This window comes from Penicillium samsonianum, assembly GCF_028829775.1.
Source record: "Penicillium samsonianum strain IBT 33392 chromosome Unknown utg000007l_segment0_segment0, whole genome shotgun sequence".
NCBI classification, from domain to species: domain Eukaryota; kingdom Fungi; phylum Ascomycota; class Eurotiomycetes; order Eurotiales; family Aspergillaceae; genus Penicillium; species Penicillium samsonianum.
In genome coordinates this window covers 1,804,526-1,824,723 of record NW_026643265.1, presented here as the reverse complement: position 1 = coordinate 1,824,723, position 20,198 = coordinate 1,804,526, and the positions used below count along the sequence as shown (strand labels likewise).

General features: G+C 46.9%; 8 protein-coding genes across 8 annotated transcripts; 3 read left to right on the top strand and 5 right to left on the bottom strand.

Annotated features, from left to right (window-relative positions):
- Nucleotides 1–463: 463 nt before the first annotated feature.
- Nucleotides 464–769, bottom strand: N7471_011528 (uncharacterized protein; the record flags this gene model as incomplete). The annotated part of the gene is made up of 1 exon (XM_057284247.1): nucleotides 464–769. One exon carries the CDS (start codon nucleotides 767–769, stop codon nucleotides 464–466), a length of 306 nt encoding a protein of 101 aa, XP_057130513.1.
- A 487-nt stretch (nucleotides 770–1,256) lies between these two features.
- N7471_011527 (ATPase P-type K/Mg/Cd/Cu/Zn/Na/Ca/Na/H-transporter) lies at nucleotides 1,257–4,923 on the top strand (the record flags this gene model as incomplete). The annotated part of the gene is made up of 6 exons (XM_057284246.1): nucleotides 1,257–1,820; nucleotides 1,841–2,326; nucleotides 2,405–2,563; nucleotides 2,601–2,626; nucleotides 2,770–4,814; nucleotides 4,877–4,923. 6 exons carry the CDS (start codon nucleotides 1,257–1,259, stop codon nucleotides 4,921–4,923), a joined length of 3,327 nt encoding a protein of 1,108 aa, XP_057130512.1.
- Nucleotides 4,924–6,594: 1,671 nt separating this feature from the next.
- N7471_011526 (uncharacterized protein) lies at nucleotides 6,595–7,665 on the bottom strand (the record flags this gene model as incomplete). Its single annotated transcript, XM_057284245.1, has 2 exons — nucleotides 6,595–7,049; nucleotides 7,122–7,665. 2 exons carry the CDS (start codon nucleotides 7,663–7,665, stop codon nucleotides 6,595–6,597), a joined length of 999 nt encoding a protein of 332 aa, XP_057130511.1.
- Nucleotides 7,666–9,062: 1,397 nt separating this feature from the next.
- Nucleotides 9,063–11,032, bottom strand: N7471_011525 (uncharacterized protein; the record flags this gene model as incomplete). Its single annotated transcript, XM_057284244.1, has 9 exons — nucleotides 9,063–9,095; nucleotides 9,158–9,235; nucleotides 9,290–9,443; nucleotides 9,498–9,614; nucleotides 9,670–9,792; nucleotides 9,848–9,966; nucleotides 10,019–10,385; nucleotides 10,441–10,763; nucleotides 10,817–11,032. 9 exons carry the CDS (start codon nucleotides 11,030–11,032, stop codon nucleotides 9,063–9,065), a joined length of 1,530 nt encoding a protein of 509 aa, XP_057130510.1.
- Nucleotides 11,033–11,420: 388 nt separating this feature from the next.
- On the top strand, nucleotides 11,421–12,932 carry N7471_011524 (M20 family metallopeptidase; the record flags this gene model as incomplete). Its single annotated transcript, XM_057284243.1, has 5 exons — nucleotides 11,421–11,519; nucleotides 11,585–11,762; nucleotides 11,826–12,402; nucleotides 12,465–12,608; nucleotides 12,671–12,932. 5 exons carry the CDS (start codon nucleotides 11,421–11,423, stop codon nucleotides 12,930–12,932), a joined length of 1,260 nt encoding a protein of 419 aa, XP_057130509.1.
- A 24-nt stretch (nucleotides 12,933–12,956) lies between these two features.
- N7471_011523 (Zn(II)2Cys6 transcription factor) lies at nucleotides 12,957–15,149 on the bottom strand (the record flags this gene model as incomplete). Its single annotated transcript, XM_057284242.1, has 8 exons — nucleotides 12,957–13,004; nucleotides 13,058–13,342; nucleotides 13,435–13,597; nucleotides 13,662–13,863; nucleotides 13,921–14,057; nucleotides 14,107–14,748; nucleotides 14,847–14,999; nucleotides 15,055–15,149. The coding sequence occupies 8 exons, from the start codon at nucleotides 15,147–15,149 to the stop codon at nucleotides 12,957–12,959; spliced, it is 1,725 nt and encodes a 574-aa protein (XP_057130508.1).
- Nucleotides 15,150–15,752: 603 nt separating this feature from the next.
- N7471_011522 (M20 family metallopeptidase) lies at nucleotides 15,753–17,122 on the top strand (the record flags this gene model as incomplete). The annotated part of the gene is made up of 4 exons (XM_057284241.1): nucleotides 15,753–15,778; nucleotides 15,826–16,584; nucleotides 16,640–16,770; nucleotides 16,842–17,122. The coding sequence occupies 4 exons, from the start codon at nucleotides 15,753–15,755 to the stop codon at nucleotides 17,120–17,122; spliced, it is 1,197 nt and encodes a 398-aa protein (XP_057130507.1).
- Nucleotides 17,123–17,513: 391 nt separating this feature from the next.
- Nucleotides 17,514–19,297, bottom strand: N7471_011521 (MFS general substrate transporter; the record flags this gene model as incomplete). The annotated part of the gene is made up of 5 exons (XM_057284240.1): nucleotides 17,514–17,811; nucleotides 17,879–18,558; nucleotides 18,620–18,864; nucleotides 18,988–19,144; nucleotides 19,199–19,297. The coding sequence occupies 5 exons, from the start codon at nucleotides 19,295–19,297 to the stop codon at nucleotides 17,514–17,516; spliced, it is 1,479 nt and encodes a 492-aa protein (XP_057130506.1).
- Between the last annotated feature and the right edge of the window lie 901 nt (nucleotides 19,298–20,198).

Genomic DNA, 20,198 nt, shown 5'->3' with positions numbered 1-20,198 from the left:
AGACCGCATTGAATCTGAAGGCTCGGGAGTGACGTGGGATTATGTAATATGCCAGATTCGCCTGTGTATGCCTCAGGCCACGATTTTTATACCTGCCCTAAAAGTGAACTACATATGTACACGGATCTATACGCGAAATATCTCAATCTTTGCTTTTGCTTTTGCTTTCATTTTGATTTTGCCCTAAATATTTGTAGAGATTAAGATCGAATAATTCTGATTTCCCACATTCAATAGCACATTCAATTGTATGGATGATCGCACTTTCCAATTGCACTGCGTGCTGGGAAGCGAATAGTCAATATGACAAGGCGAATTGAACTCAGTGCCATTAACTGAATATAAACTATGAGCAACTCTGTTTATTGTAACCATGAAAAAAAATCATGTTGAATATCCTCTAGGCCGCGGTGAGCTTGAAGGCAACGGCGAAGCTGTCTGTGTCGCCGGAAACTGGTTACTTTCAATGTTCATATTCCAGGCTCCGATAAGCTGATACGCCCTTCCGAATCCTCAATGTTTCAACAAGGAGCCCACCTGATACCGCCCATCGGGCGGTATCGCGGATCTCATTTCTGTCGCTTGACTGTAGGCCACGGCGCGTTGACCTAGGCAACGCAACAGTAAAGTTACCATGCATTGTCCCACCGTAGCCTGGCAGCTCATTTTCAGGCTCAGATAAGCTGGTATACCTTCTCCGACCGTATGATTGGACAGTATCGTGAGCCTCGCCGTGGATTCGATGAATTCCCATAGACGAAAGAGCCATATTGGGTCATTCTGTATAAGCCGATAAGTGTCAGTGTATACCGAACAAAGCGCAGGCAGGCATAGGCAGGCGTCTGTAATGAACCATGTTCTCAGATGGTGATTGGCGCCTAGTCCTCCGAGGCTTAGTCGTCGAGGATCGTTCCTTCAAGATTATAGCTCGATCCTCGGCGTTCCCAACGTTTCTCCTGCAACACTCGCAACCCCTCTTCTTCCATCAACTTCTGTCCTCACATCGCTTGAAGCCAGAGCATAAATAACATCTTTCATGTAAGTATATTCATGGACTTTTGTTCTTTTGTCGGTTGAGAGCTGGGCGTGTTGGTCCGAAGGAGAGCGACCTCCCACCGTACCTTCCCGTGAATGTTCCATCCGGTTTTGATGTATCAAATGAATGGTCTTCTTCCATGAACGTGTGCATAGGATCTGTGTTTTGTTGTTTGACAGTTTGCTAATTTCTTTCAGTTTCTTGCTGCCGTTTCGCCATCATGGCCAGACCCAAGTCAGACATGATGGATGAACGAAACGCGCCGCTCAGAAGTCATCCGCCTGACAAACCTCCGACTCAAGGTATCACGGACGAGGATGATAGCCGTAGCGCTTCTATTCCGCCGCGCGGAAGTCTGTTTCAAAGCGAGCAACGGGGCCGTTCTCAGGAACGGAACCAGCAACGGAACCGATCTCTCAGTCTTTTCAAGCGACGAGATCATTCCGAGCTGCCTCCCATCCAGACCAGTAGCCTGGCAGGGTTTATTCCAAAGTCCTCGACTGGTCCTTTGGATAATTCGGATACGGACTTTAGCGAAGAGCGGCCTTTCCTGCCCAAGCTTTCTGCCATATCTCCCTTCCATTCGAACGAAGCCACCATTCCCCGAAAGGAAAAGCAGGGAGATGGTCAGACGCAGTACGATGACTCCCAAGACGCCAAGGACGAGGAGGAATACAACAAGTTTCGCGCAAGCCTGAACAATAGCTTGGAAGATGATTCTCCCATTGACCCGGAAGACGAACGTGAAAAGTCGGACAGCATGATAGCCGAACAGAAAGATCAAGTTAGACTGTTTCGTTCCAGTCTGCTTGCTGGTATCAAGGCCCAGGAAGATCGACGCGGCCGCTCCAGGCGGACTCCGACCCCCCGGACCACCCTCAAATTGGTCCTAATGCGGCTTCCGAAGCTGAAACGCATGATTCCACCGTCAGCGAGAGCAAAGACTGCGTCGTTGATCTTAAAGAAAAAGACGACCTTTCTCTTCCGGAGACATTGAAACCCATTGCCTCTTTCCAGGAAGAGAGCGAAGAATCTCTCGATTGCCTCATCGATGAACTGGAGGCCGAAGATGGAAAGGAACCTGACGTGGACGCAATCACTATCCGAGCTGGGGAAATTTGCCAATGCCCTCCTGAGCTGCTGGAGACTAAGGTCGACGAGGGTCTCAATGACGCAGAGGTGGCCGTTCGGCGCAAGAAGTATGGCTGGAATCGCATGAAGGAACAGAAACGGAATCACTTCATCAAGTTCATTTCCTTCTTCAATGGCCCGGTCCAGTGGGTCATGGAGGTAAGCAAGACCATTCAACATTGACCACCATAGTTTGGTTGGAAAAAGCATATACTCACAATATTTTCTCGATTCCAGGTTGCCATTGTCCTAGCCGGCTGCTTGCAAGATTGGATTGATTTCGGAATCATCTGTGCCTTGCTCGTATTGAATGCCGTGGTCGGATTTGCCCAGGAATATCAGGCGGGCAACATTGTCGAGAGCCTTAAGGAAACTCTTGCCCTGAGAGCTCTGGTTGTGCGTAACGGTCGCATCGTGGAAATAAATGCCGAAGAGGTCGTGCTTGGTGATATCATTCTCGTGAAAGATGTGAGTCCATGGCGATTTGAGAAAGAAAAAAGATATTGAGGCTAATATTCCTTTAGGGAACAATAATTGCGGCAGATGGCAGATTGATATGCGACAAGCTGATATGCGACAAAACCTACATTCAGGTTGATCAGTCTGGAATCACGGGGGAAATCTCTCGCTGTTGATAAACACGAGGGCGATCTTATCTTTGCTTCGTCAGCGGTCAAACGCGGTACTGGGCACATGGTTGTGACTGCCACTGGTGATCATACCTTTGTCGGAAACGCAGCCGTCCTGGTGAATAAGGCCGGCAATACCGCTGGCCACTTCACTCGTGTCTTGCGCGCAATGGCTCGTATTCTTCTGATTCTCGTGCTTTTAACGCTTCTGGTTGTCTGGATTAGCAGTTATTATCGCTCAAACCCGATTGTCCAGATACTTGAGTTCACGCTTGCAATCACTGTGATTGGTGTCCCCGTCGGTCTTCCCGTGGTTGTCACCACAACAATGGCTGTTGGTGCGGCTTACCTGGCAAAACACCAGGCTATCGTGCAGAATCTCTCAGCTATCGAGTCGTTGGCTGGAGTGGAGATCCTCTGTTCAGACAAAACGGGCACACTCACCCGCAACAGACTAACATTGGGAGATCCATACATAGTCCCTGGAATGAGTGCAGAAGAGCTTATGCTGACTGCATGCCTTGCAGCCAATCGAAAGAAAGGCGGGATCGATGCTATTGACAAAGTGTTCATCAAAGGTCTCCGCCACTACCCGAGGGCTAAAGCTCGGATCGCCTTGTACAAGACTCTCGAGTTCTTTCCATTCGATCCAGTGTCAAAGAAAGTGACTGCATATGTGCAGTCTCTGAATGGTGAGAAGATGCTCTGTATGAAGGGTGCTCCTATGACCATCCTGAGAAAAGTGGAGAGCGACACCACCCTGTGCGAGCCGTTCTGCAAGGAATATGAGGCAAAGGTCACTGAGTTCGCCAGCCGAGGATTCCGTGCACTCGGAGTTGCCCGCAAGCGTCAAGGACGACCATGGGAGATTCTCGGAATCATGCCATGCTTGGATCCCCCACGCTATGACACTGCTAAGACGGTTTCCGAGGCCCAAGACCTGGGGCTTTCCATCAAGATGCTCACTGGAGATGCAGTGGCCATCGCGCGCGAAACGGCACGTAGACTCGGTCTCGGAACAAACATCTACAATGCTGAGCGACTTGGTGTCACAGGCGCCGGTTCCATGTCTGGCTCGGAAGTGAATGACTTTGTTGAGGCCGCTGACGGCTTCGCGGAAGTCTACCCTCAGCATAAGTACAGTGTAGTTGAGATCCTCCAGCGACGTGGCTATCTGGTGGCAATGACTGGCGATGGTGTGAACGATGCTGCTTCGCTGAAGAAGGCAGACACGGGAATTGCGGTTGAGGGCGCATCCGATGCGGCCCGTTCTGCTGCTGATATTGTCTTCCTGGAACCTGGTCTGTCCGCAATTATCGCAGCGATCAAGATCGCTCGCCGAATTTTCCACCGTATGTACTCATATGTGGTGTTCCGGATCGCCCTGTCCATTCATCTGGAACTCCTTTTCGGACTGTGGATGGTAATCAAGAATGAGACCCTCGACCTCCGCCTTGTTGTCCTCCTCGCCATCTTTGCCGACATTGCAACCTTGGCTATTGCATATGACAACGCTACTTATTCCCAATCGCCTGTGAAATGGAACCAGCCAAGACTCTGGGGAGAATCAATCGTGCTAGGGTTCATTCTAGCAGTGGGTACCTGGGTGACGCTGGGCACCATTCTGTTGCAGGGCGAAGACGGAGGTGTTATCGAAGGCTGGGGTTCACGAGATGAGGTCTTATTCCTGGAGATCTCTCTGACTCAGAGCTGGTTGATTCTGATAACACGCATCAATGGATCTGGATCGAGCTCGTTCTGGGCCAACTGCCCGTCGTTATACCTTCTCGCCGCCGTGGGTTCCGTCGATCTGACTGCAACCATGATGGCCGCATATGGAGTCTTCGGTCAAGCCACATCCTGGCTAACCGTCCTCCGTGTGTGGATTCTTTCCTTTGGGGTGACATGTGTGAACGCGCTGGCTTACATCGTGATGCATAACTCGCAAAGGTTCGACAACCTTATGCATGGCAAAGGCCCTCGAAAGAGGGACAGGCAGCGCTCGTGGGAAGACTTTGGTAAGTTAGCAGAGACTCAATTCTTCCTCGCATCTTTGGCACGGGATACTAACCGATCATAGGTCTTGACATGCAGCGAATGGCTAAACAGCATGAGAAGACCAGTTAGTGGTGGGTTGAAATCCCCCGTACTGCAATTAATGGTGATGATGATCAATCGAGATGATGATGAATTGAAATGAGGATGAATTGATGATGATGATAAATGGGGAGATGCCTCTAATGGATGCATTTGTATCATTTGATCATATCATGGAGGAGGAATGAATGGAAAGCGGACACAGTCTTGTTTCTCGTGAGGCGACCAAGTTCCATCGACGCCACGTCATGGGCACGAGGTCATGCTACCACGTTCTATTATTATCAGACGCTGAACTGTGATTAACAGACCCTAATTTTTACCAGTTTATCTTGATTCCCTTCCTGCTATTGTATGTCCTTTGCTAAACCCCTTTTGACATAGTATCAATTTTGGACTGGTTATTGTAGCGATCACAATACCCCGAAGCCTAGAAACAATTGGCCGATAATGAGTTCCGGAGAGACCGGTACTCTCGTCAATCGAGTAGTCGCCGCGGCCTTAACTAGGCAGCGCAGTCGCGTTACACAAGCATCCCTATTTGGCAGGTATCGGCTCGAGAATTGGAATTCGGTTGTACCGAAACACAATATTAGGCAACGATGAGCCGAGATGCAGATCTATCAAGCCAGTCGGCTTCTTTCAGGGGCATGTAACTCTCACATTCCATGTCGCACACAAAAGACCATACATGTAAAGACTAATCGTTTACAACACGCACGCAGTTTTGGCAGTCCTGTATAGTTGAAGTTTCCATGGCCTTTGCAGCAAATGGAGAGGAATGAATGCGTCGAGTTAAGCATACAATCCAAGCAATGTGACTTCACTAACTATGTATAGCTAACCTGACTGTCTACATATACTCCTACATACATATGTAAGTAGCTAACTTACAGGACCCCGTTTACCTCCATGTACATTATGTATGTTCCCATGGCTGGCCGCAGCCTGAGTACTTCCACAGCCCTGGAGCCCTGGAGGGCAACAACGCAAGCACTCATGGACCGACTAAGCGCAGACTAAGCGGCTGAAAGCTCTAACTTTCCCCAGAACTTTCTAACCTTGCCCTAAAAGACCCTGGCAAGCTGGAGATGATCTTTGTGCAGCCTTCTAAGCTTGCCGTGATTACTGGTGACGGTATTAAACAATATCGTGTACAAGACTGCTGAAGTTACTAATCTTTAGATATAATTGTATGAGTTATGCGCATGATTCGAAGAGGAATATGGATGAGACCTACACTACAGCGAATTGATTAACTATAAAACAGATCAACAGTGCATATTCCTCGGAAATAATAATAAAACCAATCGGCTTGGATTGCTGCAAAACCTTACCTTTAGAAGTGGACGGTTCTGTTCTAAATATATTGACAAGAATGTTCTAGAATAGTGGCGGTTTGGTCTTGGCTATTAAACTGCCCTGTCCCTTCCCGTCAACATCAGGGTTAGGGTTATATAAGGATGTCACTGTGGCTAAAAAGCAAGGGGAATTTTGAGCATCACCTTTAAGACCTAGATTGCATCAGGCTACATATGTACAAGTACATGCCTCAAATTCAGACATACTCTTCAAACCAACTATGATAAATTACACGAAAAAAGAGCAAAACCTTAAAGTCTCGCTTTGAACGAGAGTGAAATAAATACTTTGTACATACATTGTGCACGCTGTCCTAAAATGTCCACACATACAAAGGTACTAACGTGCCTTCCCAACAGTATCAACAAGTGGGACAGCCGACCCCACGTTGACCAAGCCAAAGCCGACCTCCCCCTGGCCACTCTGGCTCAGGGATTGAAGATCGTTTACCGAGCCATCACCCCCGTCATAGACATACTTGGCTTCCTCGTCAGCCTCCCTCTGCAAGCGCTTTTGTCGGAGATACATCCGCCAGAAGACAAGACTGCCATGGACCTGGGCTGTGGCGAACGCCAGATGCAGGATGGGCGTGACAATCTTGAAGGCAAGCCGCCACCGGTCCCACGTGCTTGCAAACAGCCACATCGTAACAATAGTCTCGGTGACTGTCCCCAATGCGGTCGTGAAACAGGAGAAGAGGAAGACCTTGCTGAGGAGCTCGTGCCGATCGGGGAAGATTCGATACAGAATAATAGCGGCGTGGGGGAATAACTCGAAAACGGCATCGAATGCGCCTAAACCCCAATTTCATTAGTAATTGTGTTTTTTTCTCTTTTCGTCCCTAGACCACAGCCCCATATACTTACCCCAGACAGTACAGAGGACGAACTCGACATACGCGTCGGGTTCGCGTAACGGTCGCAGACTGATTGCGATCGCCGCTTGCCCAATGAAGATTGTCCCAACGTGGTGCATCACAGCCACGGGTGACAACTTCATGCGGTAGATCAGCTCGAAGATGTATATCCCAATCAACATTTGAGCCACAACAATCAGCATGTCCCCCAGTGTCACTATTGACCCCTTAACGAAAGGCGTGCTAAATGTTGGTCCATTGCAGAAAGCGACACTGACAAACGGGTACGCGGCAACAATCAAAATGATCACTTTGGTGACACCAGCGATGTGGTGATTGATGAAGCCACGACGGTTTAACTCACTCATCTCTGTATAGATGGGGCCATATAGACGACGGATGAGAAATCCCTCGAGGACGTAGAATCGAACAAAGAAAAATACAACCAACACGACAGAGATGATCAAGGCCGAAAATGGAGCCAAAATGGAGATTGGACCTAGGTCTTTTGTACCCAGAGGAACTGAGTGAGGGTGTCGTGCGGAAAGCTCCATTGTTATCTGTTTGACAAGCGAATGAAATTGAAAGAAGGTGATGGAGAAACGACAGGAAGTGATACAGACAAATGATGGTGCTTCAGAAAGTAAAGAATGAAAAGCGAAGCATGCGATGCGCGTTATTTGAAGCACACGCAGGCACTGTCGACTGTGGATGGAATCGGAAAGTCCTCAGAGGAGAATCGGGGAAAGAGTCGTAGCGATGGTCGGGTGTACGGCAACCAACCTCCAGACCCCGTGTGGACAAAAGACCCCCCGCCATACCCCCGTAGAAATTGTACCGCCTACGCTAAACTGCCACGAGACGATGTATCAATCTTACGGTTTCACTGGGCCAGTGGTAGGCTCAGCCCCACTGAACATACGAACCTTGGAAGTTACACTATGCTCACTGTTTCAGGCTTACTGGTTCTGCTTCGGCGACAGATTCTTTTTTGTCTTGCATTAAAATAAACTTTATACAGCAAAGGATCGCAAGCTACTATATAAAGAATCGAATCTGAATCTCCTGTCTTCGACAAGCAGATTCATGAGAACAAACACTCGAAATAAAAGATTAAGCCTGAAGCCAAGCTTTGCATGAACGGCAGCAAAAGCTTAAGGAGTGGATATAATAGATATTCTGCACGCTGATTGGCTACGGTGTTCTCCGTTCAGGGTCTTTTACCTAACTAGTACCGGCTACTATACCCTCGTCGAGCCCTGTTTAGGCAACAGGATAAATAACAGGGCTGCCTACCCAACCGGGCGTTTTCGATCCTACTATATTTATGGAGCATACATAGTTGCGGAAAAAAAGGGGGAATTAGGTTGCCTGGAAAATTTCTAACTTTGGAAACTTTCCGGGGAAAAGTCAATTGTCCATTGAAATATCTAAAATTATCAAGCCCCTGGGCATCTTCTAATGATCTATATAACTTCTCTCCGTGCCACGAATAAATTCGACTCGAGCCTTATATCGAAATAAAGAAAATAGCCAAAATATTTCCTGCTCAATGGGTCAGTACAAAAGTTCTTGTTCATCATGTCATCCTGTATATAGTACTTACGTACATCGCAGGTAGTACCTAGGTAGGGCACACATTCGCTCAAATACTTTAGGTATGTCTGCCTCTGGCTGCAGTTCTCAGCCACCTTGTGTAAATTATTGCAGCATGCCTATAGTATTCTTAACACCTACCAAATGATTTTCGAAAATTGAGAAATGTATTGTCTGATACAGTTGGATTATAGAAAACAAAGTAAATTTGCAAGAAAGCCAACTACATAATAGAAAGAGAGAACTACCAAGGTTAAGCGGTCTCACAGTGTGGACAGAAGGCCCAGTTAATATTATATCTAGTCCAGCTCACAATGAGTGACATAGATTCCAATTCCTGCCACCTTTGTTACACTCAGAGGACATATCGGAAGTGCAGATTTTGTACCTGATATAGAACTTCGTCAGACAACCGAGCCCAAGGCGGAAAGCCTTATGGCTAGAACTCACATCTGTCATGTCTGATAAGCCGAGGGATACAACGGCAGCCTGATGGACTTCAGTATCATTCGGGTTGAGAAGGTCACGCTGCGCGTCTTTTAGTAATGCTTGATATAGTCAAGGATCGGATCTGCAGCTTACTCTTCTGTTCTCTCGAGCATTGACCGTATACATAACGACAACTATAGCAATTTGTACGACAAAGCATACAATCATAGACGCAAATCCGGATTGATACCGAGGTGCTTCACGCGCAAAGAAAAGCTGGGGTCCAATGAGATTGCCAACACAATAACTGTTCATAACGGGGTGAGTATCTAATAATCACTTAGGCGAAGTAGTCACTTACCTGACGAAGAATGAAGATGCAAACATGGTCTTTTTGGTTCGACCGGCGACATTAGATTGCAGTAGGGTCAAGGACAAGACAAAATTAACACTGAAGCCAACAAGAAGATAATAACCGCTGTAATTGATTAGCAAATTTTGAAAATATTTATATGAAGCGAGGAAGAACTTACAGCAATCGACCAATACGATTAGACTCGGGGAGGGCAAAGATTAAAACCCCTCCAATAAGGGCGACCAAAAGTCCGCCAATCATCAGGAAATGCCGGATGTCCTGGAAGCGGGTAGCCAAGTATCTGGAGAAAATGAGGTTAGAAAGGCAGGAATCTGTATAGGGTTCTCGCAACATACCCTGAAATCAATAATGCCAAGACCTGTGAAGCACCCGATGGCATACCAAGCAAAGTGGATTCAAATTTGGTGAATCCAAATCCATTGACTATAAGTGGGGCAAATGCAGACACAGCTCCCTGAGAAGAATTAGCTTGGCCAAAGTGAATTGAGACTGGAAGGGATTCGCACGTTTGGAATGGTGTTTGCCAGACAATGCAAGTTGATCAACCAAAATCGAGGGTCAATCAGGGCCTCCCTCACTTGTTCCATCTTGAATGTTTTGGTATCCATGCCCGTCTCGTTCTCAATAACGCGCAAGACCGCAATTTCCTTTTCCCTGGCTGAAAGCCATCTGGCCTTTGTCGGATTGGATGGAGTCACAAGAACGAAAATAATACCCCAAACAATGGTTATCGAGCCGAAGATGATGAATGGGAATTTCCACGCTGGAAGAGCAGCATGTAAATGGCCGATGCCATATGCGATTAACCCACCGAGGATATTTGCAACCCCGTTCATGGAAAACCAGATGGAGGTTCGCAGGGGCTGTTCCGACCTATAACTCATGTAAGCCTCAGAAAAGAATGTTTGGACAGTCTCATGTAGCCAACCTTTTGTAAAACATTGTTGTCAATAAAACGAAGCAAGGACTCACGCCGGCTTCTAATATGCCAAGAAATAGACGCGCTGTAGCCAGACCGGCGAAGTTGTGACCGGCAGTCATGCACAAAAGAGTGGCGCCCCAGAGAATGATGAAAATACCACATGTCTTCGCTATGTCAAATTTCTGAAAGAGCATATTGATTGGGAACTCGCCCGCCATATATCCCAAGTAGAAGATAGTTGTAAGCCAGGAATACTGATCGTTAACCAGATGAGCATCTTCCACCATGCCCCAGAGTGCGGCATATGAGACACAAGACTTATCCAAGAACTGCAAGATATATGTTAGGGATCATATTTCCTCAAACAACTTCTTTAACATACCTGTATCATATAGGTAAATGCGAGTATAGGAAGTAAAAACATATCGATTTTTCGAAGAACACTTCGAGCTTCGCCACTATCGACTTCCAGATTGTCTATTGTTCCATTGAGAATTGTCGCTCCAACATCGAGGTCCTGGGTTTGTTTCAGCTCGCCTTTGCAATCAGCAGTAGGATCGGAGTCTGGCGGGGCATTCGGAGGACTTGGTTGAGTCATGGTGAATGGTACGAGTCCGAGATATCAAGACCAAGGCACAATGTATGCAGCAGAGATCCTGTCGTGTGTCTGCCATCAATTGGCATCACAGCTCTAAATAGTATTCCCATGGGCAATGGCAACGTAACTTGGCGTAGTTGCCAAGGTGCTTATCTGGTGGTAAATTAGCTTTTTGCCACGACGTTGACTTTTGGTCTTCTGCACTCGGCTCAGTCGGTTTCGGTCGGCCCGGCCGTCCTTCTATACATAGCCAAGTTTCTGCCAATCAATACTTAGCTAAGGCGCCTCTCGAATACTATTTCTCGATAACAGAGAACATAAAGTTGGTATAAATCGACAACCCGACTTCTTACGATCCAGCAAACTTTGACTTCACAGTGCCATGGACATGGAGAACCATATGATTTTGCAGTCGGCTGATGTGATTAAGGAAGTTGTGAACACGATTGACGATGCAACGGATGAACTGCGGCGCTTGAGTCTTGAAGTTAGTCGAACTTTCCATGGATCCCCGTTAGAAAAGAAAACAAACCCCTAACTTAATCACTTTAGATCTTCAATAACCCAGAAACGATCTTTAAAGAATTCAAAAGCTGTAAGCTGTTGTCAGACTGGTTAGAGAACCGTGGATGGGCAGTCAATCGCGGTGTATACGGCCTCGAGACTGCATTCGAGGCGAGATTTTCCGTAGTTGAAGGAGGCAGAACGGTTTGCTTTAATGCAGAGTACGGTATGTGCCGCCCGATTATTTGACGATTCCGCGATGTCTGCAATATGTTTCTGAACAGAATAGATGCCCTCCCTGGCTTAGGCCATGCCTGTGGTCATAATTTGATTGCTATCTCCTCGTTGGCATCGGCAATTGCTCTTGAAACCATTCTTAAGAGGCATCGAATCCCTGGTACAATCGTCGTAATGGGAACTCCAGGCGAGGAATCCGGCGGTGGGAAGTGGATCATGGCGACAAACGGCGCTTGGAAGGGGTTCGATGCTTGCGTCATGACTCATGGTATGCGCAACTTTAGCACGCCTCTGTGTTTGACTAAGGCTTCGTGGAAGGTACGGGTGCAGTTCCATGGCCTGGCAACACATGCTGCCACGGCTCCGTGGATGGGGCGGAATGCCTGCGATGCTATTGTGCAGGCATATAACGCAATCTCAATGCTGCGCCAGCATCTTGAGAAGGGGTGTAGTATTCAGGGATGCATTCTTGAAGCCGGAAAGGCTTCGAACATTATACCCGATTACGCCGAAGGACTGTTCAGCATTAGAGCTCCCACTATGAAGAAGCTGGATGAGTTCAAGCCCAGATTCGAGCCCATATTCAAAGCTGCTGCGGATGCAACGGGATGTACTGTTGAGGTCGACTGGTGAGTATCATGTGCTTACTTGATGGCCTTAAATGTAACACTAACCTTCATCTCTTGTGCAGGACTGCCCTTTACGAGGATGTTGTTTCTAATGACACACTTGCTGAGCAATATCGTGATTATATGATACAGCACTTGGGTATAGAACCAGAGGAACTGCCTACATTGGAAGAATCTCGAGTACTTTATGACCAACCGGGATGCTCGTAAGTTTCTCGTCCTTCAGGCTTGCTTATTCATGTTTCACAATCTGATGATTACCGAACAGGGACTTTGGTAGCTGTTCCTATATTTGCCCAGGTATCCAGGCTATGTTTTCGATCAAGGCAACCGACTTCCCGCATTCAATTGGATTCCGTGAGGCATCGGCTGGTGAGTTTGCCCACCAAGAGGCACTGAGGGCTGGCCAGGCAAATGCACTTATTTGCCTCGACGTTCTCACTAACAACAAATTCGCCGAGAAAATGAAGGAGGAATTTATCCAGGCCATGAAAGAAGCCGGCCGCTGGGAGATGGAAGGGCAAACTTGAGCTAGTAGAGAAGAACTACAGTGCTCATACAGAAGGAAACATGCCCAATGTGGGGAAATCATCATCCCACGCCTAAAAATACAGTCAGACCTTGTCACAATAGTCCCAGTAAGGAATCATCTTACCATCTCGTCGATAAAGCTCGGAATATCAAACAAACCATTGAGGTGAATTTCGATTCCGGGGGTTTCGAGCGACTCAGGACTAAGAACCGTTTGAGTTGAAGCTGCTATTCGATCAACACCTTGTCGTAATTCATTTGCCGCGTCAAAAGCCCCTGCTTGCTGAAACATATGAGCTGCTTGTCGTACTCTGGTCAGGAGCCGCTGGCAGTCAACAAAATTATAAGCCAAAGGAATGGCTTTCAAAATGAAGCTAATGGCGTAGTATATTGGTGTGCCAAAATAGTCCTACAAAGTCACTTCAGGGTTAACAACAATTGAAAATGAATGAAAAAGAGGCCCAACCAAGGAACGAATGAACTTTTCTCCACTGCACATACCATTGTGTATTGAAATGCTCGCCTGAACCTATTGGACTCGAACTGAGTCTGGATTATTAGACTTGCGCTATCCAAGGCTCGCTGAATAAACTCGATTCGGGCTGGATCTGCGCTCAAGTCCTCCACCGACCCCACACCCTGCAATGCTAGGCCGTTGATATAGCTTTAGAAAAAGAAAAGGAATTAACTCCATGAATTTCGGGGCTGTGTTTAGTTTCGTAACTCACAGCTTCATGAAGGCAAATGGCATAAGAAGTCGGTTTCGATCCTGCCTCTCTGGGAACGTTTGATAGAGTGGATGGATATTGTTGTTGATTTCATGGAACCATTGATCAACCTGTTCATCAGAGGAAGTGAAGAGATCGATGACCTCTTGCAACAAAGGTTTAGCTGTCAGCTGGGAGCTTTTAAGTTGCCCTTTTAGGTTCCCTATCCAATCATTAATGCGACGAAAAGTAAACTTGAATTCAAATTTGATATGCCTACCAGTTATCGTGAAGCCTTTGATATAGGCTCGAATTCTGTCATCTACGGGGCGATGATGTGGAGACATGGCGATGTACTTTGCATAAGGTAAATAATCCTTCATGTTGTTAATAACGAAAGGCCGGCTGATGTTCGTTCTGCGGGAATTTAGTGAGAGCTCAAGGGGCGTGATATCGGTAAACTCACTGCAAGTCTAAGCAGCATAAAGTAAACCAGGTCCTCGCACGCCCAACAAGATCAGGGGTATACTCAGTGTTCTCATCTCCTATCAGGATAGCTGCCTCATGTAACTTTAGCTCAGTTGCCACTGATACAATATAGCCGATTAGGCGTATCCGACCGGTCCATGTTGCGAAGAGTATCATGGCCTGCACCCCAAGCAGGTCGGGCGCCGGCCCTTGAAATGTGTGCATAATTAATTTGTCAACGGCGGCGACATATTCTTGATACTTTGCTGGTCTCACAGCCCTTGAGGCGATTGCGCATATGACAGCCGACATGAATGGGTGATTCTTGATAGTTTCGCTAGGCGAATACAACTGGTCATCTATCACAGAAACGACAGTGCTGCAGTTGGTGCAAAAGAATTCGTATAGCTCATCCCATTCACTCTCGGTAGTGATAACGGGGGAATCGATGTTAGAAGATAAGGTGTCCGTTTCCGCAACTGAGAGGGCAGCTGGTTCACGCTGTGATAACAAACTCTGCGAAAATACTGCATTGCTGTCATGAGATCGTCCGGCAACCTCTGCTCGCAAATTCTCAATCTCAAGTCGCAGCTGTCGCTCCACTAAGTCCAATCGCCGCTCAAGAAGGGCTGTTTTGGCACTGCTTCATTATCAATGGCTGTTAAAAAAGAAAGCAAGAAAAAAGCAAGAAAATAAAGAAAAATAAGAGATTGATGATGAATACAACGAGAATCTTACTCGGTATCTGATAGGGCTGATGCCGGCTGAGCTGCCCTTGGAGGGACGAAGACACATTCAGCATTGGTCACTCGGCATCGTTGGCATGGTATTTTGCCGGGACCGCCACATTTGAGCTTCTGTCTCCTGCAGCGCAGACAGGCCGAAAGCGATCTGGATTTGGTACTGTGTGAGGATGTGTGATACAGGTCATATACTGAAGGCGTACCTATTTCCTTCGTTCATGGTCACTAGCCAAAGTGGGTATGTCGAACGGAAGGAAGACAAGCCAGAATCCAGACTACCGATAAGCCCACCATCCATGGATAGTTGGATGCCTTATTGATGCCTTAGTGCCTTAATGTTAAGCTGCAGGCATCAAATCTGTCAGAAATATGGTGGATCTGCATGTGGGGATTTATTTACCCCAGAATATCTTACGATATCGGTATCAGACCCCTTGCATCAAATTGCATATTAAGGCTGATGTAATGAAATAGCCGCGCGTTCAGCATTGAAGGCACAATCAGTCCACAATAATGTACATGTACATACTCATCTGGGCATCGGGGACATGTTCGGCTTCGGCCCGACCGATGCCGACACTACACTGATAAGTGGTGATAGCTAAATATATTATTTTTTTAAAGGTGATTTACTCTTGATCGCAACTCGGTGGCTTTATAAAAATCCAAGACGCAGCTCTCTGGATCACTGAACCACCCTTTTATCCTGTCATTTGCAGATACTATTGAGAGAACCACCCCAATCAAAGCAAAAGAATGACGGCGATCACTTTCCCCCTTCTGATGGAAATAGAGATGCAGTCTCACATGGTCAAGATGTCGAGGATATTCAAGATATCCTGCGCATAATCGATTCAAAATCCCAGCAACTGTGGGAAATTAACCAAAAGGTATAACCACCATGGTCCTTGTCAAACAATCTTCCGGGTACGTCTTTTATCCAACAAGCTAAAACTGTTCCAATAGATTCACAGCAACCCAGAGCTCGGTTACAAGGAATTTATGGCCCACGACAATATCACATCGATGCTCGAAAGCTTAGGTTTCAAAGTCACCAGGCACGCCTACGGCCTTGAGACATCATTTGTTGCAGAGTATGGCCACGGGGGTAGAGTCGTGGCCTTCAATGCAGAGTACGATGCTCTTCCAGGAATTGGCCATGCCTGTGGACACAACCTCATCGCCATGATGTCTATTGGTGCCTTCCTAGGAGTTGCCGGAGCCCTTGAAGAGCAAAATATCCCTGGTCGTGTTCGTCTTGTGGGAACACCTGCTGAGGAGGGTCTTGGTGGAAAGATTCCTATAATCAACGCCGGTGCTTATAAAGATGTCGACGCATGCATGATGGTGCACCCTGGCCCCTTCAGCGAGTGCCCTGGCTTTACCGGTGATGCATACATGCCTACGCTTGCGAGCCTGAAAGTCACCATCCGTTTCACGGGGAAGACCGCACACGCTGCTATGGCTCCATGGGAAGGCACCAATGCACTTGATGCAGCTGTTCTATCTTATAGCGGCATAGGTGTTCTGCGTCAGCAGATCCATCCTTGCAATCGCGTGCACTGTGTCATCTCTGACGGTGGGCTCCGCCCAAACATCATCCCGGGCTCTTCAGCACTGGACTGTTACATCAGATCTCCCACAGTAGCAATGGCGGAAGAGCTTTTTGTGAGAGTGGAGAATTGTTTCAAAGGTGCGGCCTTGCAGGCTGGATGTACTATGGAGGTTCAGAGGTTGTGTCATACTTTCCATTCTTCATAGCCCACCAGTAGCTGACATAAGAACTAGACACAACACTTACGCCGATTTACGACCGAACAAGCCTTTGGCAACAGCATATGCAGAGGCAATGGCTCAAATGGGAACGGAAGTGCGGTGCGACTTGAACTCAACTGGAGTCCCAGGATCAACGGACCAAGGTCAGTTCTTAACTTCATTCAGATAACATTCTAACTGTTGCAAATTTTTGACTAACAAATTATGCTAATAGGAAACGTCACCTATGAGTGTCCTGGTATTCAGGCCTATGTTGGTATCCCAGCCGGTCCGGGAGCGAATAACCACACCCCTGGATTTACCGCGGTGGCAGGAAGCAAAGAGTCACATGAGCTATGCATGCATGCGGCAAAGGGTATGGCTATCACTGGCCTGAGTATCTTAAAGAACGAGGAGGTTGCTGGAAAGGTCAAGTCTGATTTTGAGGAAGACAAGAAACGACGTTACCAAGTTTCAGAGCCCAGGATGACAGCCCAAAATGCTGGATTTTGCTAACTGTGCGTAACTTATTTCGGAGAATATATACTGACATTATATCTTTGTCAGCAAAGTTTATTATACCTTACCACCCTCTTTTCTAGGGTAGATGCAGTTGTATTCATTTAGAAGTATCTCTCCCGGGCTCCTCAAATGTGAAGGCCCTAAATGTAGTCCCTATAGTTTCCTTCCTCTAAGCCTCCGCGTAAATTAGATAAGATGGTTTGATATGCATAATAAGCTTTTGTCAAGAATCCCCGCTTGCGCTGAAATATACTACAGACGGGATCTATATTTATGACTTGAGACTTCATGAAGAAAATATGAGGACCAAGATATATTTCGAAAAATATGAAGCGCAGTCTCAACAGCTGCATTGAATCTTGGATTTGTACAGGATGCACTGCTATCACGGCTCCCCAGCCACCGGACTTGGAGATGTCTCAGTCGTTTTATGTTGATCCTTTAGTGTATTGCAGAAGTGTGACCGCGAACGGATGGCCTCACCTTTCCATATCAAGAGGAAAGGAATAACGGACATCACTGCGCTGAGTCCGCCTAAGAGACTGCAAGTTCCTGCAATTCCCAGATGTGAAAGCATCGGATAACTAGCCAGGGGAAGAAATGTCGCAAGAAATGAGCGACTGCAACTTGAAGCTGCGTTGGCTGATGCTGCAAACATCTGATATGCGTCGGTAACGTAGTTCCTATTCCATGCCATGTCAGCTTAGATTCATTTCGGCATATCGAGATCAAGCCTAATTTCTCACTCACAGAATAGCAATGAAGATACACATGAAGCCCATTCCAAAAGGAATACCGGCTACCATAGGTACTGCGAAATGCACGTCGATACGGGAAGTCCAACCCAGCCAGAAAAGGGATATCACAAATAATGGGCCACCTAAGCAGGCAAGCGGTAGACGATAGTATTCTTCCTTGAGACCCCCAACGGAGCCGCGGACCACCCAGCGCAAGATTTGCTCATACATCCAATATATCGGCAGACTTAACACACAGCCGGCACCAATTGTCAGCTGGACCAATCCACATTGACCTGGTGATAGACCGTAGAGTTGCTGGAAGACAGCCGGGAAGACGTTGAATGACATGTAAAAGATGGAATAGCACAGGGCCAAGTACATAGAGCAGGCACTAACAATAGGTTCTGTGACAAGAAGGTAAAGGGGACGTAGCAGTACGTCACTGATAACGCGTCTCCATGATCTGTTTTGTTTGTTGGAAATGCCAGTGGCTATCGGTCGAGGAATCATCGAATTCTCAGGGGCACATTTCACCACAATGGTTGCTGCATAAGTTTCGGGGAAAAACACAACAAAGATCAGTGTTACTCCTGCACAGATCAGGGCAACCCAGAAAGACCAACGCCAACCCAAAAGTGGCGAGGTAAAGCCCGACACGATAGGTCCCAGCATGGGGCCAAAGCCGGTGACCTAATACTTTATGTCAGAGAGGAAGGGAAATGAGGCAAGTGTACACGATTTTGATACATACTCCCATAAAGACGGCTATACTCCAACCTCTAGCCTTGGGATCTTGGTAAATATCCGCTAGAATACCAGGACCAAGTGCGACGATTGAGCTTCCAAAGATTCCCGTAAAAAGCCTGAAGACCAAAAATGACGTCCACGTAGGGGCCAAGGCGCAAGCCATTGTGAATATTGCAAAGAGGGGGAAAGTCACAATAACAATTAAACGACGTCCAAACTCTTCACTGAGTGGCGCCCATACAATTGGACCTTCACGAAGATAAGTGGTTAGTTAAATCTCGAAGAATTGTCAATAGTTCAACGTTACCAAATACGTAACCTATCTCAACATTAGAATAATTGTTTCTTATTTCTCAAGAATAGGATACTTACCGACTAGAAATATAGACATTGGCAATGCCTTTTGCAATTGAGACTCCACAGCAAATTCCTTGGTAATGAATTGAATGGCATTACCAGTCAACGAGCTCCCCATGCTGCTGTTGAGAACGACCAGCATTGTCGTCAGGAAGATAAAGGCTTTTTTCGCCTGCGGTTCCATCAATATTTTCCTGATTTAGCTGCGATTGAATCGGAGACATACCGCAGACCAATTGTATGGATTTCGGGTATCAGAATCCCAGTCAAAGGAAGAAACACCTGATACTTTTATATTTTCTTGGCTAACATCTTTGCTAGACATCCTAATCCGTTTCAGGTGAAATATCAACAAAAGACAACGGTATTTGACCTTGTCTTTGACACTCAACGTCTTGATTTGCTTTTGAAGCGGCAGGTGGTTTGGACAGATGAACAAATAACTCGCAACTCGCAAGACGCAGTTAAAAATGCGTAAGATCTATGGATGGTATAAAGTTTCGAATCTCCTTATTAAGTAATTTAGTTTTCTTAGTAGGAATTACTAGTAGGCTTGGTCATTGATCACGATCGGTCGGGCCGAATGACCCGAACCGAAGGGCTTGTGAGATATTGTCAGTACCGATGTAGTGACACCAAATTCCGGCAGTAATCTACAGCCCATATCTCCCCCGCATCACAGACCCATTGAGGGGCCAACAAAGTAAATGATTCTCTGAATATCTTGATGAGCAAGGCGCAAGGATGGCCTCTTCAAAGGGTCTGGACAACGAATCCTTCAACAGACCGTCTAAACCTAGTCGACAAAGCGAACATCATGTTTCAATTAGGTAAAATTACATGGAAACTTGCTCAGGTTCGTTTCGACCGCATTGGCTCTCTTTTTGAAGAGAAGCGCAAAGTCGAGTTAGGGGAATGCATATCTCGGGGTCATATTCTCCACGAACGTTATTCTTTAGACGAGGTTCCTCGTGGACCTTTTGCGACAGAGTCTGAGTTCTGCAATAGTCTCGTCACTGCCATGGTACATCATGCAGGGTCTCTCCCTCTTACGCCCCCCACTGTTTCGTTGCTCCCATATCTTCTCGCGAGGACTACGAAAACGATGCTTCCCATCAGGATCCCTGTAATCATTGGAACGGCTTTATGGCCATCGGGGACAAGATTGATTCCGCAGAGAATCGGTTGGACTACATCATTGTGGGAGATGCTCTCAAAGATCTTAT